This window comes from Lynx rufus, unplaced genomic scaffold (genome assembly GCF_022079265.1).
Source record: "Lynx rufus isolate CCGP_SWC_20201006 ecotype Redwood Valley unplaced genomic scaffold, mLynRuf1.p SCAF_3, whole genome shotgun sequence".
Lineage (NCBI taxonomy): Eukaryota > Metazoa > Chordata > Mammalia > Carnivora > Felidae > Lynx > Lynx rufus.
In genome coordinates this window covers 1,547,398-1,563,099 of record NW_025814845.1, presented here as the reverse complement: position 1 = coordinate 1,563,099, position 15,702 = coordinate 1,547,398, and the positions used below count along the sequence as shown (strand labels likewise).

The window sequence follows — 15,702 nt, the reverse complement described above, 5'->3', positions numbered from 1 at the left end:
AGAGAAAAAGCCAAGACTAAATTCTCTCTGCAGAACTCGGGCCACAAACATCAAAGGAGGGACACCGAAGCGGCCAGGGCTCCAAGGAACGCCGGCCGGCCTGGAGTCCCGGTGGGGCCACTCATCAGGGGACATGTGTTTACTCCGCGTTTCACGGAGAGACGACTTCCGGGGGAATAGGACTCAGCGGGATATGGTGAAATACCTTGCCTGTTTCGGCTTCCCGTCAGAGCGGGGGGAGGGGGAGGGGACGGGGGAACCTGTCCATCCGCCCGATGGCACTCGGCGCAGCCGGCTCCCTTATCGCTTTCCCGAAGGATGGAGGGCAGAAGTGACAGGTGCCATGCGTCATTCCCAGGCTGGAGCTCTGAGAGCCAGCACGCGGTGTGCATGACACTTTCCCATCTGCTGTGGGACCCGCGCCTCGGGTCACCTGCTATGAAATCCCCCTCGGCTGTTCCAAGCCTCAGAGACTTTCAGATCACCTGTCCCTGCACACAACCCACCCTCCTGACCCCCTCAGCGTCCAAACCCAATTCACTTTCCCACCTCGAGATGTTCTAGAACACACCTCAATGGACGAAGAGCAGAGGCGTGACGTCCGAACCCCGGACGTGGATCGCTCCGCCTCCACAACGACCAAAACTCTGACGCACGCAACGACCCCTGTCGCCCAGTTTACGACTGTCGTTCGTTGTGAGTCACGGCATGAGCTCAGAAGCCGTCCGCCCACATTTACCAGATGTCTGGCTCATGGAGACTGAGGCTGGTGTTTATGAGACTTTTCACAGAGACGGCCAGGCTGGGAAGCTGTGCGCACTGGTGTCCAGAAAGCGCAGTGGGAGGGCCCGGAAACCTCCTCTCCCGGTCCCCACATGCCGCTCCCAGACTCACGCGGGGCTCAAGGCCAAGCAAATGGGTGTGGCCTCTTTGCTGGATTCCAGAGTGCACGCTTCCCGTGACCCCATCATGCTTAACCACTCGTGACAGCCTCATGACAACAGTCGTTAGAAACAGGTACGAGGCGTGATGGCTTTTAGAAGTACACGGGGGCACAATCAGGTCTGCAGCGAACAGGCCTGAACCAGGTGACACGGAGCTGGCCGAGGGTGATGCGCGGGGACCAAGGGTCCTGTGTGTGGGCTCGGGAGACAGAGCCTCCAATGCCCGGGTCCCACTGACAGCCCAGCACTTACAGCCCAAGCATCACTCCGGAAATCTCTTGCTGTTTCAGACAAAGGGCTCTGGATACAGTGGGTGCCAGGGAAAGACGGACGTGAAACACATTCCCGCATGACCCGGGAGGAGGAAGACCAAGCCATAGTGGCAGCGAATGTGCTGGGGCCCCCGCAGGGCAAGGGGTCCTTGAGTCCGGGCAGGGGGTCCCGCGCCGCTGCATCCCAGGGCCAGAGCCATGCCTGCATGTCAAGGACGGCACGGCATCCTTCGGGGCATGGCCACCCAGCCTGATCCCCTGCGATCAGCCTCTCCAAGACCTCCTGCTGAGCCCGCCACAGGACCCGCCCTGCACCTGCTACCTGGCTCCTCCCCAGGCGGGTGTGTGAAAGGATTAATTGCCGAGTGGGGCTGTCACTGTGGAACTCCTTCATCACATCACAAAGCCGGGCCTGAACTACACCCCGAACGGAACGCACAGCGCAAACGCTCCTCCTTGACTCACACCCATGTGGCCTTGTGCACGTGGACTGTGAGACATTTGGTCCAAACGTGACCTGATGTGGGGGCTTTGACTCTGGCAGGCCCCGTGCTGGGTCAGAAGCCGGGGGCCCCGGGCTGAGCATCCGGTCTCAGCTCTCTCTCGGATGCTCAGGGCCGCACGCAAACGTCACTTACAGTCCTCAAGCCTCAGCGTCCCCCATTTGCGAAACGAGGGGTTGGGCATGATCCCGGAGCACCCTCTCATTTGGAGGACTGACCCCCAGGTGGCCTCTCCCCCATTTCACGGGCAGCTGCATGAATCCCACACGTATGCGGCGCCTCACGAGGTTTATGGCAAACTGGCCTCCCTGGGGAACGAGCGTAATTAGACTCATCGGCAAGCCCCTCCCCCTGGCAAAGCCGGATGAATTATTCATGTTGTTTTCCATATACCTGTGCTCCAACTGTGTGATGGGCGTGCATTTAAACTCCAGTCACACCTTGGCAACTAAGTTTGCTGACCAGGTAAGTGGAGAGAGGAGCAGGTCATGGAGGGAGGAGGAGGAGGAGGAGGAGAAGGAGGAGGAGGAGGAGGAAGAGGGAAGGTGAACCTGCTCGATGCCACACCCCGCAACTGAGCACCAGGTACTTTTCCAGGAAGGCGTGAGGCCACCAGGGGCTGGGAGAAGCAGGAGGGAGCCTCCAGAGAGAGCACAGCCCTCCCAGCACCTTGACTGCAAACTTCTGGCCTCGAGAACTGAGAGTAGATTTCTGTTGTAAGCCCCACCCCACCCCCACCCCGCCAGTTTGTGGAAATTTGTTCTGACATCCACGGGAAACTCATGCTTCCCGGGAGCTGGGGAGCAGTGGCCCGGCCATTGCACGAGTACCACAGACATCTCATCATGCTTATTTGTTCACTGCCCAGCTGCCCAGCGAGGGCAGGGCCCTGTCTGGATCGCTGCTGCACCTTCGGTGCCTAGAGGAGTGCCCGGCACATGGCAGGTGCCCAGTGAACAGCCGCTGGAGTCAATGAACAAACCAGCCCGTCTCAGGCCCCTCCAATCCAGGCTAGGGGTGGGTACAGGAAGTGTCAAACCCTCTCAAGGGGAAGAAGCCCTTCACGTGGAGATGAACAGTAGGGCTCAGGGAGACTCCAGGCCAGGAGAGTGGTGGTGGCGGGGGTCCTTTAAGGAGGGGACTGGCACGGGGCACCTGGGTGGCTCAGTCGGTTGAGCGTCTGACTTCGGCTCAGGTCACGATCTCATGGTTTGGGAGTTCAAGCCCCACGTCGGGCTCTGTGCTGACAGCTCGGAGCCTGGAACCTGCTTTGGATTCTGTGTCTCCCTCTCTCTCCGCCCCTCCCCTGCTCGTGCTCTGTCTCTCTCTCTCACAGAAATAAATAACTCCAGCCCAGCTTCACATCTGTGTCCTGCTCAAACCTCTCCACCGGTGAATGGGGTGTACCCCAGCCCGTGGACAAGGAAATAGAGGCTCAGCAAGGAAGAGCCACTCTCTGGGGACTCGGCAGAGGCGGGGGGCGGGCAGCCTGGGACTGAGTCGGATTCTAGAGCTGGCAATACACCCACTGTGTGATGGGGCAAAGCAGAGCAGGGGTGAGAAGCATAAACCCTGGCCCCTGACCGCCTGGGTGGGCATGGAGGGGCCAGCGCCCCCTGGAGGAGGAGGTCTCTGGCTCCTCGAAGCCTTTGGCTCCTGCCCCATGTCATACGATGAATCCCTCTTCCTTCAGGGCCCAAGTGTGACTGGGTGTGTTGCTCTAGATCCAGGGCAGGAAATGTCTGTAAGAGGCCAGACAGTAAACATTTTAGGAATAGGAGCCGTAAGATCTCACCTCGATACTCAACCCTCCTGCTCTATCGGGGTCACAGACAGCATGTAAATGAATGGGAGTGGCCGAGAGCCCATGAAACTTTATGAACGGGTGGATTTGGCCCCCAGGGCTGTTCTCTGCTGGCCCAGGGCCAAGAAGAAGGACCGCGATCTTGCTTTTGTAGCAGGAACCTTCCCTCTTGACCCCCACACAGGACCAGCGTGTAAAACAGCCTCACTGGCCTGGCTCCTCCCCCAGCATGAGGACGTCCTCCGGCGCCTGGCACAGCCCTGTGAGCTCTGGCCCTTGCCTGGGGGGTGTCGGCGGAGCTCAGAAAACAGGCCCGTTTGTCCCGCCCTCCAGCAAAGTCTGTAGCTCTTATTGCCAAGGACACCGGCATCTAATCCAGGCAGGCCTTCTGCTGAGTCATCGGGTTTGCAGAGATTTTTATAGAAACTCCTTTATCTCCTGCTGCCAAAGGCACGGTCTGATGGCCTGAAGCCAGGCAGGGTCACATCAGCGTGGAGAACCGTTTGCCAGCCCTCGGTGCCCGGAGCTGCAACGCCAGGAGGCCCCACACAGAGAGCCTCTGACATGTCGGGGAGAAGGTCACTCCACCTCCAGCGGCCCTCCTTCTTCCGATCTTCGTCCCTCCCACCTGTGCAGGGTGTGGGCACAGGCACAAAGCGCCACACTCCTCCACCGGCCATAAGATGAGTCCGGCACATGAAATGAATAAACGTCACTGGTTTGTTTGAGAAGGAGCTCAAGGGAGAAACGGATATGAAAACCATCCCATCAACATCAGAGAAGGACACAAATATTCACTAATATCGGGACAGGCTTCGGTGGCAAGGTCACAAAAAATGGCTCTATGAAGACGCAGCAACTAACTGAGCTTGGAGACACTGTCACAGCCTCAGAGAGCTGTGGAGGGCAGCCCCCGGCCCTGCACCCACGGGCCAGGCACCTCGCATCCCTGTGGGAAAGACCGGCCACCCTCCACTCCCACGAAGGAGGCCAGGGCAGGGAGTGGCTTGTGCAGGGCCACGTGTGGAGCATGGGTGAGCGGGGACAGAGTCCTGGCTTCCTAACTCCCAGGCGGCGCTTCTCCCCGCGTGCCCTCTGTTCTGGACTAAGTGCATCCCCACCCAATACACAACCGCAGGGCCCTGCTGCTGGGGCACACTGGACTGGCCCGTGACCCTGCAAGGTGGGTGCCAACATCGTGGGTGGGGGAGTTCAGTAATGGGAAAGATGCAGCCTTGGGCTCCATTGATTTAACTGAGCAAAGCATGGTTTATCTAGATGTCTCTGCGGGAACAGGCAATCAGGATGGGGGAGGCGGTTCCCATGGTGACTGAGCAGCTAGCGAGTGAGGACAGAGGCAGTTCTGCCAAGGACCACGCCACGAGAAGCCTCCCCGACAGGCTCTCCAGGGACACTGGGTGTGCAGGTGCCCCAGAAGGCCTCCTGCACACGGACACAGTCCTGTTGGGGCACAGCCAACAGAGCTGATTCTTTCAGAAGATTTTCTCCAAGAGATGCCCTAGCTACAAAGACGAGCCATGAGCACTCTGGCCAAACCACGTCAGATTCTGTATGAGGTTCCTGGCAACCTTTGCCTCTGTATGAATTTGCTCGGGCTGCCACAGCGGATGTCATAGATGAGTGGCTTAAACCCACCCTAGCAGACTTGTTTTGCCTTTGGGATTAAGACCCACCCTAGCAGACTTGTTTTGCCTTAATCACCCATTTAAGGACCAAATGCAATCCCATTATGAAGTCCTGGGGTTAGGACTTAGGACATCAACATATGTATTTTGGTGGGACACAATTCAGCCCATGACAGCCTCTTCCCTTCTCTTCTTGGAAACTTACTGTGATGGTGTGATTCTGCTCAGAGAGAAGAGCCTGATCGCCGGAGCCATACAGGGCCATGGAGAGAGGGGGATTCTGGGTAAACGTTCACTGTACAAGCCCACTGAAACCCTTGTAGGTCTTCTCCATGTGCTGAGCCAGTCTGCACACTTCTACCACAAGCCAGCTTATGTCCTTCCCAAGTACTTGGACAGGGAGAGAGCACTCAGTTCTGAGTCACAAAGACTGGGACTTGACAGGCCAGCTCCACCGTAAACAGCTGTGTGACCTCCAGAAACCTTCTCAACCTCTCTGCACCCTGCTTTTCTCATCTGTAGAATGCATTGATAAAATCTGTTTTGCAGGGCTACGATGAAGATTTAATGAGATGCCGTAAGTCAGAGGCCCTAGCAATTAAAATAAAATAAATAAAATAAAGTGATGTGGAGATATGTGTGTTTTTTTAAAAGGCCCCAGCGCAAGGTTAGTACCTTTAGCAATAATTAAAGTTTATCAAATCAGAATCAGAGGCTTTCTCTTCCTCTGGAAAAACACAAAATTAAGCTGGTTGCCAGGCGTGCAATAATGGACCCCCCCCAAGAAAACAAGGACTTGGGGGTCTGTGCTGAATTGCATGCCTTGGCTCCTAAGAGCTGAGACAGAAACCCTAGGCAAGACAGTGCTGGGACACACACCCGGGTGGCTAAGAAAGGGCAAACTGGAGCCCATCCTGACCTCCTCTCCCAGGGCTTCTAACCCAGCAGTGACACCAGAGAGACCCATGATACTCCCCCAGGAGAGACACACAGGGTGTACGGGATAGGATTTTTGGCAAGGCCCTGAGCTGGTGTGGAGATTCGGGGAGCCAAAGGCATCAAGCCGAGGACTGAGAAGAGTAGGATCATCCGAGGGAAAGCGGGGGAGTTCCACATCAGACAGAGGCATAAGGCTGAGGAGCTGTGACACGGCAGCCAGCTGGAGCCCCAATGCGGGGAGAGGGTGGGAGACGGGGCTCCAGACTGTGGTCAAGGGGGTTTTAATCAGGAGCGTGTCACAGAAATGCCATGGAGGCCTTTCAGGAGGGATCAGAAGCACGGCAGAGTCTCACGTCCCCACGATTAGAGAGTATGTTAGAAACCTACAGCTGTTGGGACACCTGGGTGGCTCAGTGGTTTAAGTGTCCAACTCTTGATTTCGAGTCAGGTCATGATCTCATGATTCGTGAGTTCAAGCCCCACATCGGGCTCCGCGCTGACAGCGTGGAGCTTGCTTGGGGCTCCCTCTCTCCCTCTCTCTGCTCCTCTCTCTCTCTCTCTCTCAAAAATAAATAAACTTAAAAAAAATAAAAAGAAACTACAGCTATGGCCTGCGCACTCAGCCACCTGTGTCACCTCTGCCACCAAGCAACCCCTACTCTGTCCTGCAGTGTGGTGAAAAGCACCTGCTCTCCCTTAGGATCCAAGAAAAGAGCCAGGAAACATCATTGTACTGATGGGGCTGGACGGGCCATGGGCAAGTGCACCCACTTCTCCGAGCCCATCTCCACACCCACAAAATGGAAGGAATGACAGCAACACAGGCGAGTCGCTCTAAGGGTTTAAGGCACAAGTGCCTGCAGATCGAAGGTGGAGTAACGGTGGCTGCTCTGGGGTTGTCACTATCATGACTGAGAGGCAGTGTGGCATGACAGTGAATCGCATAGGTTCTGCATCCAGAGGCCCCAAGTCTGAATCCTAGGCCCTGACACTTCCCAGCTGGGTAACTCTGGGTAATTACTTAACCTTCCTGTGGCTCACTTTCTGCGTCTGCGAAAGGGGGATGTCAATAATGCCTACTCCACAGTGTTGTCAGGAGGATTAAATAGATTAATACGTGCAATGTGCTTAGAGCACTGTTTGCACAGAGTAAGTGTTCAGTAAGAGGTGACAGTGGTGTGCGAGGTGGTGTGCGAGGTGGTGAGGAAGATGATGCTCTGGCGGACAATGGAGTCAGCACCACGGACAGCTGCACGAGAGCTGGGTCCCGGGTCAGCACCACGGACAGGTCCGTGGGCGCTCGGCTCAGGGTCAGCACCAAGGACAGCTGCACCGGGGCTCAGCCCCTGGGAAGCCTGGCCTTTGCTGAGCCCCCAAAACAGTGGTGTGCTAATAGCTTAACGACATGCTTCCTGGGTGGAAACTGATTTTGGGGATTCAGACTCAAGCACTTCTGAGCAGATGCTCCTGTTCCTTCTCTGCAGAGTGGTACTAGGGGAGGATGGAAGAAGGTAGCCTGTAGGGTGCCTGACAGCAGGTCAGGGCCAGTGTGGGCTGTCTACAGTACACTGTGCTCTCCAGCCATTCTACCCTGACAGCCCCCAGCACAGGAGTCACACTCCACTGAACTGACAAGAAAAGCAAGGCTGAAGAAGACTAAGTGACTGGCAGGGTGGCCAGTGAGTGAGGCAGGCTGGGTGCCAAGCTCCAGGTTTTTCGTTAATCACAGACCCTGGCACGTGGAGGGGCCTCGGCAAGTCCCTTCCTTTGCTCTCAGCATGGGGAACACTCCCAGCCCACAGGCAGCAGTGTGCTGACCGAGGTTTGGAGCCTTTACCCCTAATTATTGCCACACCATCCCACCTAGCTTCAGGACCTGCTCTATAAATGGCAATTAGGAATTTGTTCCAGACCAAGGCTTGGTGCAGTGCCAGATTCCACCATGAGAAATCGCTCAGAGGGGAGAAAAATCAATTGAACCATCTTCACAGTTCTCCGAGTGCTAAAAATAAAGCAGAGGCCCATCAGCTGAGACCCTCTGTGCAATCTGTTACCTTTAAGAAGCATCAAGCTCAAGAAAACTCGCTCAGGGCTGCCTAACTGTCTCAAATGTTGGTATTAAAGGACGTGAGAGGTTGTTTAAACAGATGTGGGCACAGTGCTGGACTAAAAAAGGGGCTTTGACAACCAGAAACAATGCAGGGATTTTATGAGAACCAGCCTTAAATATCTGAGGATCTGTTGTTCAGGAGGGAAATACTGGCCCCCTGCTGGGCCCCGAGTAGTACCAGGCCTTTCATGTCCGTGATTTCTTCATTCCTTACAAATATCCTTAGGATAAGGAACGTGGCCCATTTTACACTGGTGGAAATTGGTGGCCAAGGGGGTTAAACAAGGAATCTGAGCGCAGGTCTGCCAGACCCCAGAGCCCAGACCACTGCTCTTTAGTGTTCAGGATCTCTGAGGCCCCTGGAGCCCAGATTCACAAGGAGGTGTCTGCATCCCTAAGACCAGATGGAGACTGGAACTCCTCCGTCCAAAGTCACCGTGTACGACCATTCATAAGCACCTGCTATGTGCTGGACCCTGCATTATACATGGGGATACAGAGAGGGCTAAGACTGGGTGCACTGAATCTTGAGGGTCTCACCAGAAAATAGAAGAGGCGGTCATATTAAGAGACGAGGAAAGCCCAGTGTGACCAGGAAGTGTGGGCCCGGAGGGGCTCTGATAGCCCAGGAGGGGTGCAGAGTAGACAGAGCAGAGGGGGCTATGGGTGACACTTATGGCCACATGGCAGCCAGCCAGGCTGAGAGGGAGCAAGAATGATCCCAGGAAGGACCAGCAGAAGACAGGGCACCCCCTCCCTTAAACCCCTCCCATAACATTAAGGGAAACCCAATGGCCTGAAGGTGTACATAAGCCTGATACACAGGAGCCTGGGGAGGTGGGCGGGGGCTGGTTATGAAGAGCCCTAGGGCACTGCTGAAGGATTTCGACTTTTTCCAGAAGCTGAAGGGAACCACTGAGCTTTAAGCAGGGGCCTGATGAGGTCAGATCAGAGGTTCTGATGAGCAACTCTCACAGCTCTGCGGAGGGCCGGCTGGCTGGGCAATGTGGGATCCGGGCAACAGGCCAAGCAGGAATGGTCCGGCCCCGGTGGGGCCTTTGGCAGAGAAGGAGAGGAGGGCATGATTCCAGAGCCGTCCAGGGGGGAAGCGGAAAGGGCTTGGCACCTCTTTCTAGCTTGTGGGTGAGGGAGAGGAAGGAGACGCTGCATCACGCGTGTGCCTGGCACACAGAGGGGCTCAGTAAGCACCAGGCCCCCCACCCTCTGCTCAGAATGACCAGTGCTCAAATTAACAGAGGAAGGGGCCTCGGAGTGAGCTTTCTTACCACCTTTTCTCACCGGTCAAAGTGACACCCACCATTTCTCCCTTATTCAAGAAGTTTTCCCGTCTCTTAAAACCTTCACTACAAAGCAATTCTGCTTAGACTGAAGGTGTTACATTCCGACTTGCGGAGGTGGTACCACAGCAGCAAACTTCCAGTGGCCTTGACATTGAACAGCAGTGTCAGGGCAAGTCAAGGCACCGGAGGGTGAGAGTCGAAGGAATGGGAAGCCCCAGGCGCCGAAGCCCCCAGGAGTTACGGGCACAAGACGGGTGTCCAGATTCGGAGCAACTCCCCAGCTCAGCAGGCCTTGCCGGCCTCCTCCCGCGGTGGAAATGAAACACCTTTTCTAATCACTCGGCCGCGTAGGAACCTATCATCACACCCGCAGCCGACAGACCTGACCTTCCCCGCCAGGGAGGCCGACCTCCACGGGGCGGGCACCGGTCTCTGCTCCGGGCCCCCGTGTCCTGTCGCTCTGGTGGCCAAAACAGCAGCGGGCCACAGGGAGCGACGTACAGCGTGGTTCCCTGATGAATCGGTCTGAACGGGAGGTTTCCACAACCACCCACCCCTGGAGACTCCACTCCACTCCTTCTGTCTGCCTCCAGGGTACTGTTTCCACAGGCGGGGGCTGCCCGGGGCCCAGCTCTGCAGGACGCACACTCCTCCACCTCAAGGCACGGGCCCGTCTTTATATTCCAATCAGCCAGTTCACCTTCACAAAATTAAGAGGCAGCACACACGTCTAACGTGCCATTATGTGGCAGGACCTGCAGCCAGGGAGGACTCCTGGGTCCCCAGGGGGACCCCCCAATGACGCGTGCTCCTCTCTGGTCACTAGCCGTCTCCTCCTCACCTGGCCTAGACCTTAGGGTCAGTCGTCGTTTTTGCCATTGCCTGCAAGGCACACTCACTTGGCCAAACAACCGCCCCGGCTCGCGCAGCGCACACCCAGCCCACACCCGCGGCCACGCAGGTAGACAGCGCTCGACACAATGCACACCGCCGCGCCCCGTGGGCTCACGGTACTTGTCCGTTGCTTGCATGGACGTGCTGGGTTTGTCACTTGTTCCTTATATTAATGGTTTACTGTCTGCTGGCTCCAGGGGGCAGGGGACTTTGCCTAGCTAATTCAAACGTCTGGCCCAAGCAGGTACTCAGCAAATACAGCCGTGAATGGTGTGCTCTCCAACACACGGACGGGGCGCAATCTGTGTGTTTAACTAGGGGCCGCCAGTGAGGACTCAGCACAACTGGGCCTGCAGTCCTGTGGCGGATCAACCCTCTTCTCTTACTCACAACTAGCCTGTTCCAATGTCCTGTGGCCACGTTGGTCCAAAAGACAGTCACGATACGGCCTCCTGCCTCGCTACTCCACTGACTCCTGCTCATGGCCGTGACGCTGCCGGCCCATCGCCGTCTCTCCCTGGATCTCCCCGCTGGAATCCAGTCCACCCACGGCACACACACGCAGCCCAGGAAGCCCCCCGGGCTGAGCAGTGCTGCCCCTGCCCCCTGCTTACAGTGCAGCGAGGAGAGGGGCAGGCACAGCCTTCCCAGCACAGATTCATACACTGAGAAAAGCCTCCAATTATTTTCCAATCCATTTGATGGAGAAGGGAGAAAGCCTCCATTCTATGCTGCTATGCTCTGGCTTCAAGCACGTTTTCATCTCCATCCTTGACTGAGAACCGGCCTCCAACAGAGGCTGCATGCACCGTCCAGCTCGGCCGCCACGGGTGGCTGTTCAACTTGAAATCTGAATTAACTGAAACCAAACTAAATAAAAAGCTCCGTTCCGTGGTCAACCTAGCCACATTTTAGGCGCTGCCCCAGCACACACGGCCGGCAGCTACCTACCAGCCTGCCCAGAGCTGGGATATGTGCACTATCACAGGAAGTTGCACTGGCCGGGGCAGAGGGACGATTTTATTCCCGCTGTCCTGTTCTCACAGCATTTGTCTTCACCGTTTCATCCCGCTTGTGATAGGTCATAGGTTTTATTTTCACTTATGGCAGCCGCATTTAGAACGCGTTAATTTAGACAAAAAGACAAAAAAGAAAGCAACTTGATTTAAAGGAAATTAACAGAGGGGCACCTGGGTGGCTCCATTGGTGGAGCGTCTGAGTCTTGATTTCGGCTCAGGTCACGATCCCAGGATCGTGGGATCGAGCCCCGAGCTGGGCTCTGCGCCGAGCAAGATTCTCTCCCTGCTCCTCCCCTGCTCACGCTCTCTCTCTCTCTAATAAAAAAAAATTTTTTTTAAGAAAATGAATAGAAACTAGAAACATTGGGAAAATGAAGGAACACAGACACAGGAGCAGGCGTGAGGGGGTTTCTGGAACCACTGACATTAGGAGCCCGTCCCCTCCCAGCATCCTCGCCCTGCCATGCCCACCAAAGCAGCGCAACGTCCCTGACGCGGAAGGAGGCCCCCACCGGCAGGGCCGAGTTCTTCCATTGCCCCTGTGTCCCGGGGCTTGCACGGGGCCCAGGCCAGAGGAGGCACCAGGCTTTAATGGCTGAATGAATGAATGATACACTAGCCCTTACACGGCTTCAGGGCTTTACAGGTTTTAAGGGCTGTGGGCATTCACAACACTACCGAATCTTCATAGCAGCCCGGGAGTGGAAACCAGGAGGGTGGCTGCAGCGGGCAGCCCAAGGGTAGGCCAAGCCGCCTGGGGCCAGGCCTCGGCGGCCTGAGCGCGAGTCCCAGCTCTGCTCCCGTCAGCCGAGCCCCCCCGTCTCCCGGAACCTCTCTTTCCTCATCTGCAAAACAGGCTGATGATGCGTAACCGCTTCGCGGCTTTCACGCCAACACGCACACCAGGCGAGCTCACGACGGCAAACGGCTCCGTGCACCGCACGGCGCTGGGAGGAAGCACCTAGGACGGCCCGCTGCAGGTACACGCGAGTCCCACGCCCACCCCGTGTGCAGACCTGGGGCTCCCATGTGACTCGTTTCACTCTGCTAGGAAGCTGGCCCACACCTCACACCTGGCAGCGGACGTCTGTCGGTGTGGCCCGCCGTGGGGGCCCCCAACTGCTGGGGCAGTGCCTGGCAGGAGATCCCCCCCCACTGACCCCCTTCCAGCACCCTTGACTCAGGCCTGGCCAGTGAGAGCACTGCATCCCCCCCCCACCCAGTCATGGGTTCGGAGGTGCCCCTGAGGCCCAATCAGAGCCCACGGGGTGCCATCTGGGGGCTTATAGTGGGGCAGTTCACAGAAAACTGGTCTCTTGTCTCTTGGACTTTACTCTGGGAGGGCAGGACATGTGCCGCTGGCCCCCATTTGCCGCCACGTGGCACCTAAGACGAGCCTCTAGAGCAGAGAGCAGAGGCAAGGAGCAGAGAGAGAGATCCGATGACATTGTTTCAGCCCCTGGACCCACCTGTGCCTGAAGCCTTCTCACGGTCCATAAGTCCACAAATGCCGTTTTGCCTGAGCCAATGGGGATGAACTGTTCTAACCCTTGCAACAGAAGAGTCCCGACCAACTGAAGATCTCCCACCGGGGAGGGGGCGGGGCCTACCAGGCTTTCAGCCTGAACGGAAGGTCAGGCAGACGCCCAGCCCAGCCCTGTCCACCAAGCCAAATTTGAGCTTCCATTCCTTCCAAGCCGCTCCAGCCTCAGCTCCTCCTTGAACCTTTGTGACCATCCACCTCCACCCTCCAGGCTCATCGCACTCGCTCCCTCGGGGCAGGAAGGAGACGGACGTTTACGTTTCCCAACACGCAGAGCACCAGCTCCGTGCTGGGTGCATCTCGGCGGGGCTCCCTGAACGCGCACCCTGCAGTCCCAGCGGGGAGGGGCCGGTGAGGAGTCCGAGGCTCCCAGAGATCTGGCTACTCGCCAAGGTCAGCGAGCTTGAATGTGCAGAGTGAGACTCCCACAGAGAGAGGCTCACGCTGACCGCGAGGCCCCACATCTGCCCTACATCCTCTTGCTGGGCTCGGGAACAGCGGGTGCTACTCTCTGCCCCTCCGAGCCCCCTTCTCCCCGTTCCCAGGGTCTCCCTGCCCACTGGCCTCTGGCAGGTGCCTGGCTCTCGGCCCTCAGAAGTCGTTTGCTACCCTCTGCTTCTCCTTCAGACCTTCCAGGCTGCTCCTTCTGGCTCCCAAACGCCCTCCCGGCCAGTCCTGGCTTCTGCTCCGAGGGACACAACCCACTCTTGACCGGTGAGGCGGGAGCAATAGCAGGCATGACAGCCCGTGTTGGGAGCTTCTCACGGCAGGAACTGTCCGGCACCCCGCACAGAGCGGACGCCTGGAGACCGTCAGCTTGCACGAGAGCTCTTGGGGGTGGGGGGCCTCGCACCCCCTGCCACTGCCCACCTGGGAGGCATCCTTCACAAAGGGCAGCTGGACGTGAAGGTTGGACATGGGGATCCGGGGCTGGGGGGCCTGGGCTGGACATTTGCTAGGTGTGAGCTTTGAGTAGGTTAACTGGGGCTCCCCGTGACTCAGTTTCCTCATCTGTAAAGAAGGTCACGATAGCACCTACCTCCTGGGTTGTTGTCAGGGTGATGCGAGTGAACGTGAACACGTGTTGAGGCCAGGCAGAGAGCCGCACTGTGTATGATTATTATTGTCGGTCTGCAAGGCCCGACACCTTAGCAACCCTAGCTGGTCTGTCCCCTGCGGCCCTTCCCAGGCCTGGCTTCTGTACAGTGTTCTTTCTCCACTTATCAGTGGGGTCAGGACTGCCCCTAGCTTGCCTAGACACAGGGGGCCACCAGGCAGGGTCCCCCTTTGGTCCCATCCAACCGGACAGGTGACACCTCAACTGTCACTCTAAACCCTGGTTGGGACCCCGAGGCTGTTCATCAAGCACTGAAGCCCCTGCCTTGGGCCACAACCCAGGAGGGCTGACCCCAGGCCTCTATCTCCTCCGTGGCCCCTGATGAGGTCCCAGAATGACATGGAAAACTACCACCTGGAGAAGGCGAGGGGACGAACAGAACCCTCGGCAGCCACGGCTTTAAAGTCTTCATAAAGCAACTCACCGTGGTTCCAAATCCGGGCCTCACTCACTCACTGGAGACGTTGCACCAAAGCAGAAGCCCCCAAGTCGGCTCGCTTACAACTGAGCCAACCGCCCCCACCCAGAAGCCCCCTGCCCGCAGCTGGAAAGGATACTGAAGCTCCTATCGGTGATGGCCAGGTGCCAGAGGTTAATGCGAAGGTCATCTGCCGACATGTACGTCTCACAGTCGCTGTTGACGGAGATGGAATTGATGTGGTAGGTGTGGCCATTGGCAAAGACCCTCCGTGGGCTCACCTCCACCATCAGATCCATGGGCTTCAGCACGGGCACCTGCAGAGGAGGGGCGGTCCCCAGGGCGATAAGGTGATGGGGGGAGTGCAGGGGGGCCAGCAGCCAAGGCAGGAAACGGCAGGCCGGGGCCGCGTGATCAAAGCTGGAGGCTGGGAAGGTGCGCATAAGCAGTGCCCTGTGGCCAGCATGCACTGCCTGCCAGCCCTGCAGGGAAGCTTCGCCTCCCGGGATTGGTTCTGAGCCTGCTGTGTGACTTTGAAGCAGTGGCTGAACCCCTCCGCACCCCAGTTTCCTCACCTCTAAAACGGGATGATACCGTGGCAACCCCAGCCGATTATCCACCATTTTTGTTCCCTCCTCGCGAGTGGTGGCCCGGACAAGAACTACGTTTCCCAGCTGCCCTTGCAATTTGGGTGTGGCCACGGGACTGGTTCTCACCCATAGGAATGGGAGCACAGGGGTGCCTGGCACTTGTGAGCCGAGGCTGTTCAGAGGCAGGTGAGTCTTCTCCACCCCTTTCCCCCTTCCGCTGCTGGAAGGTGAGGAGCCAAGCTTTGGGAATGAAGGTCCGTGGGATGGAAGGAGCCTGCGTCTCTGCGGGACAGTCATGTGTCACCCAGGACCTTTCCATGAGTGAGGAGTACATTTCGGCATCTTCCGCCCTGCAATGCCGGGGCTATTTGTTGCAGCTGCTGGTGTTAGCCTAACTCCTACAAACTCCCACCTTAAAGGGTTGGTGTCAGGGGCCCCTGACACAGCATCGGTATCGTGCCTGGCTTCCCTGTGCGCCCTCCGCCTGAAACGTTCACCCTCTTTGAACACGTGGTTGTGCCGACTCCTCCTGTAAGACCCAGACGCAGCAGGCCCGGAGACTCAGCCTGCCCTGGCAGTGGGGGCACGGGCCTGCTCACCCC

At 57.5% G+C, this 15,702-nt stretch overlaps 1 protein-coding gene across 1 annotated transcript in view; it reads right to left on the bottom strand.

Annotated features, from left to right (window-relative positions):
- Positions 1-15,702, bottom strand: part of PPP2R2C (protein phosphatase 2 regulatory subunit Bgamma) — a 138,132-nt gene that overhangs the window by 28,911 nt on the left and 93,519 nt on the right. The window contains exon 5 of the mRNA XM_047091543.1: positions 14,650-14,827. Within this exon, the coding sequence (XP_046947499.1) occupies positions 14,650-14,827 (178 nt within the window). The remainder of the gene's footprint in view (positions 1-14,649; positions 14,828-15,702) is intronic.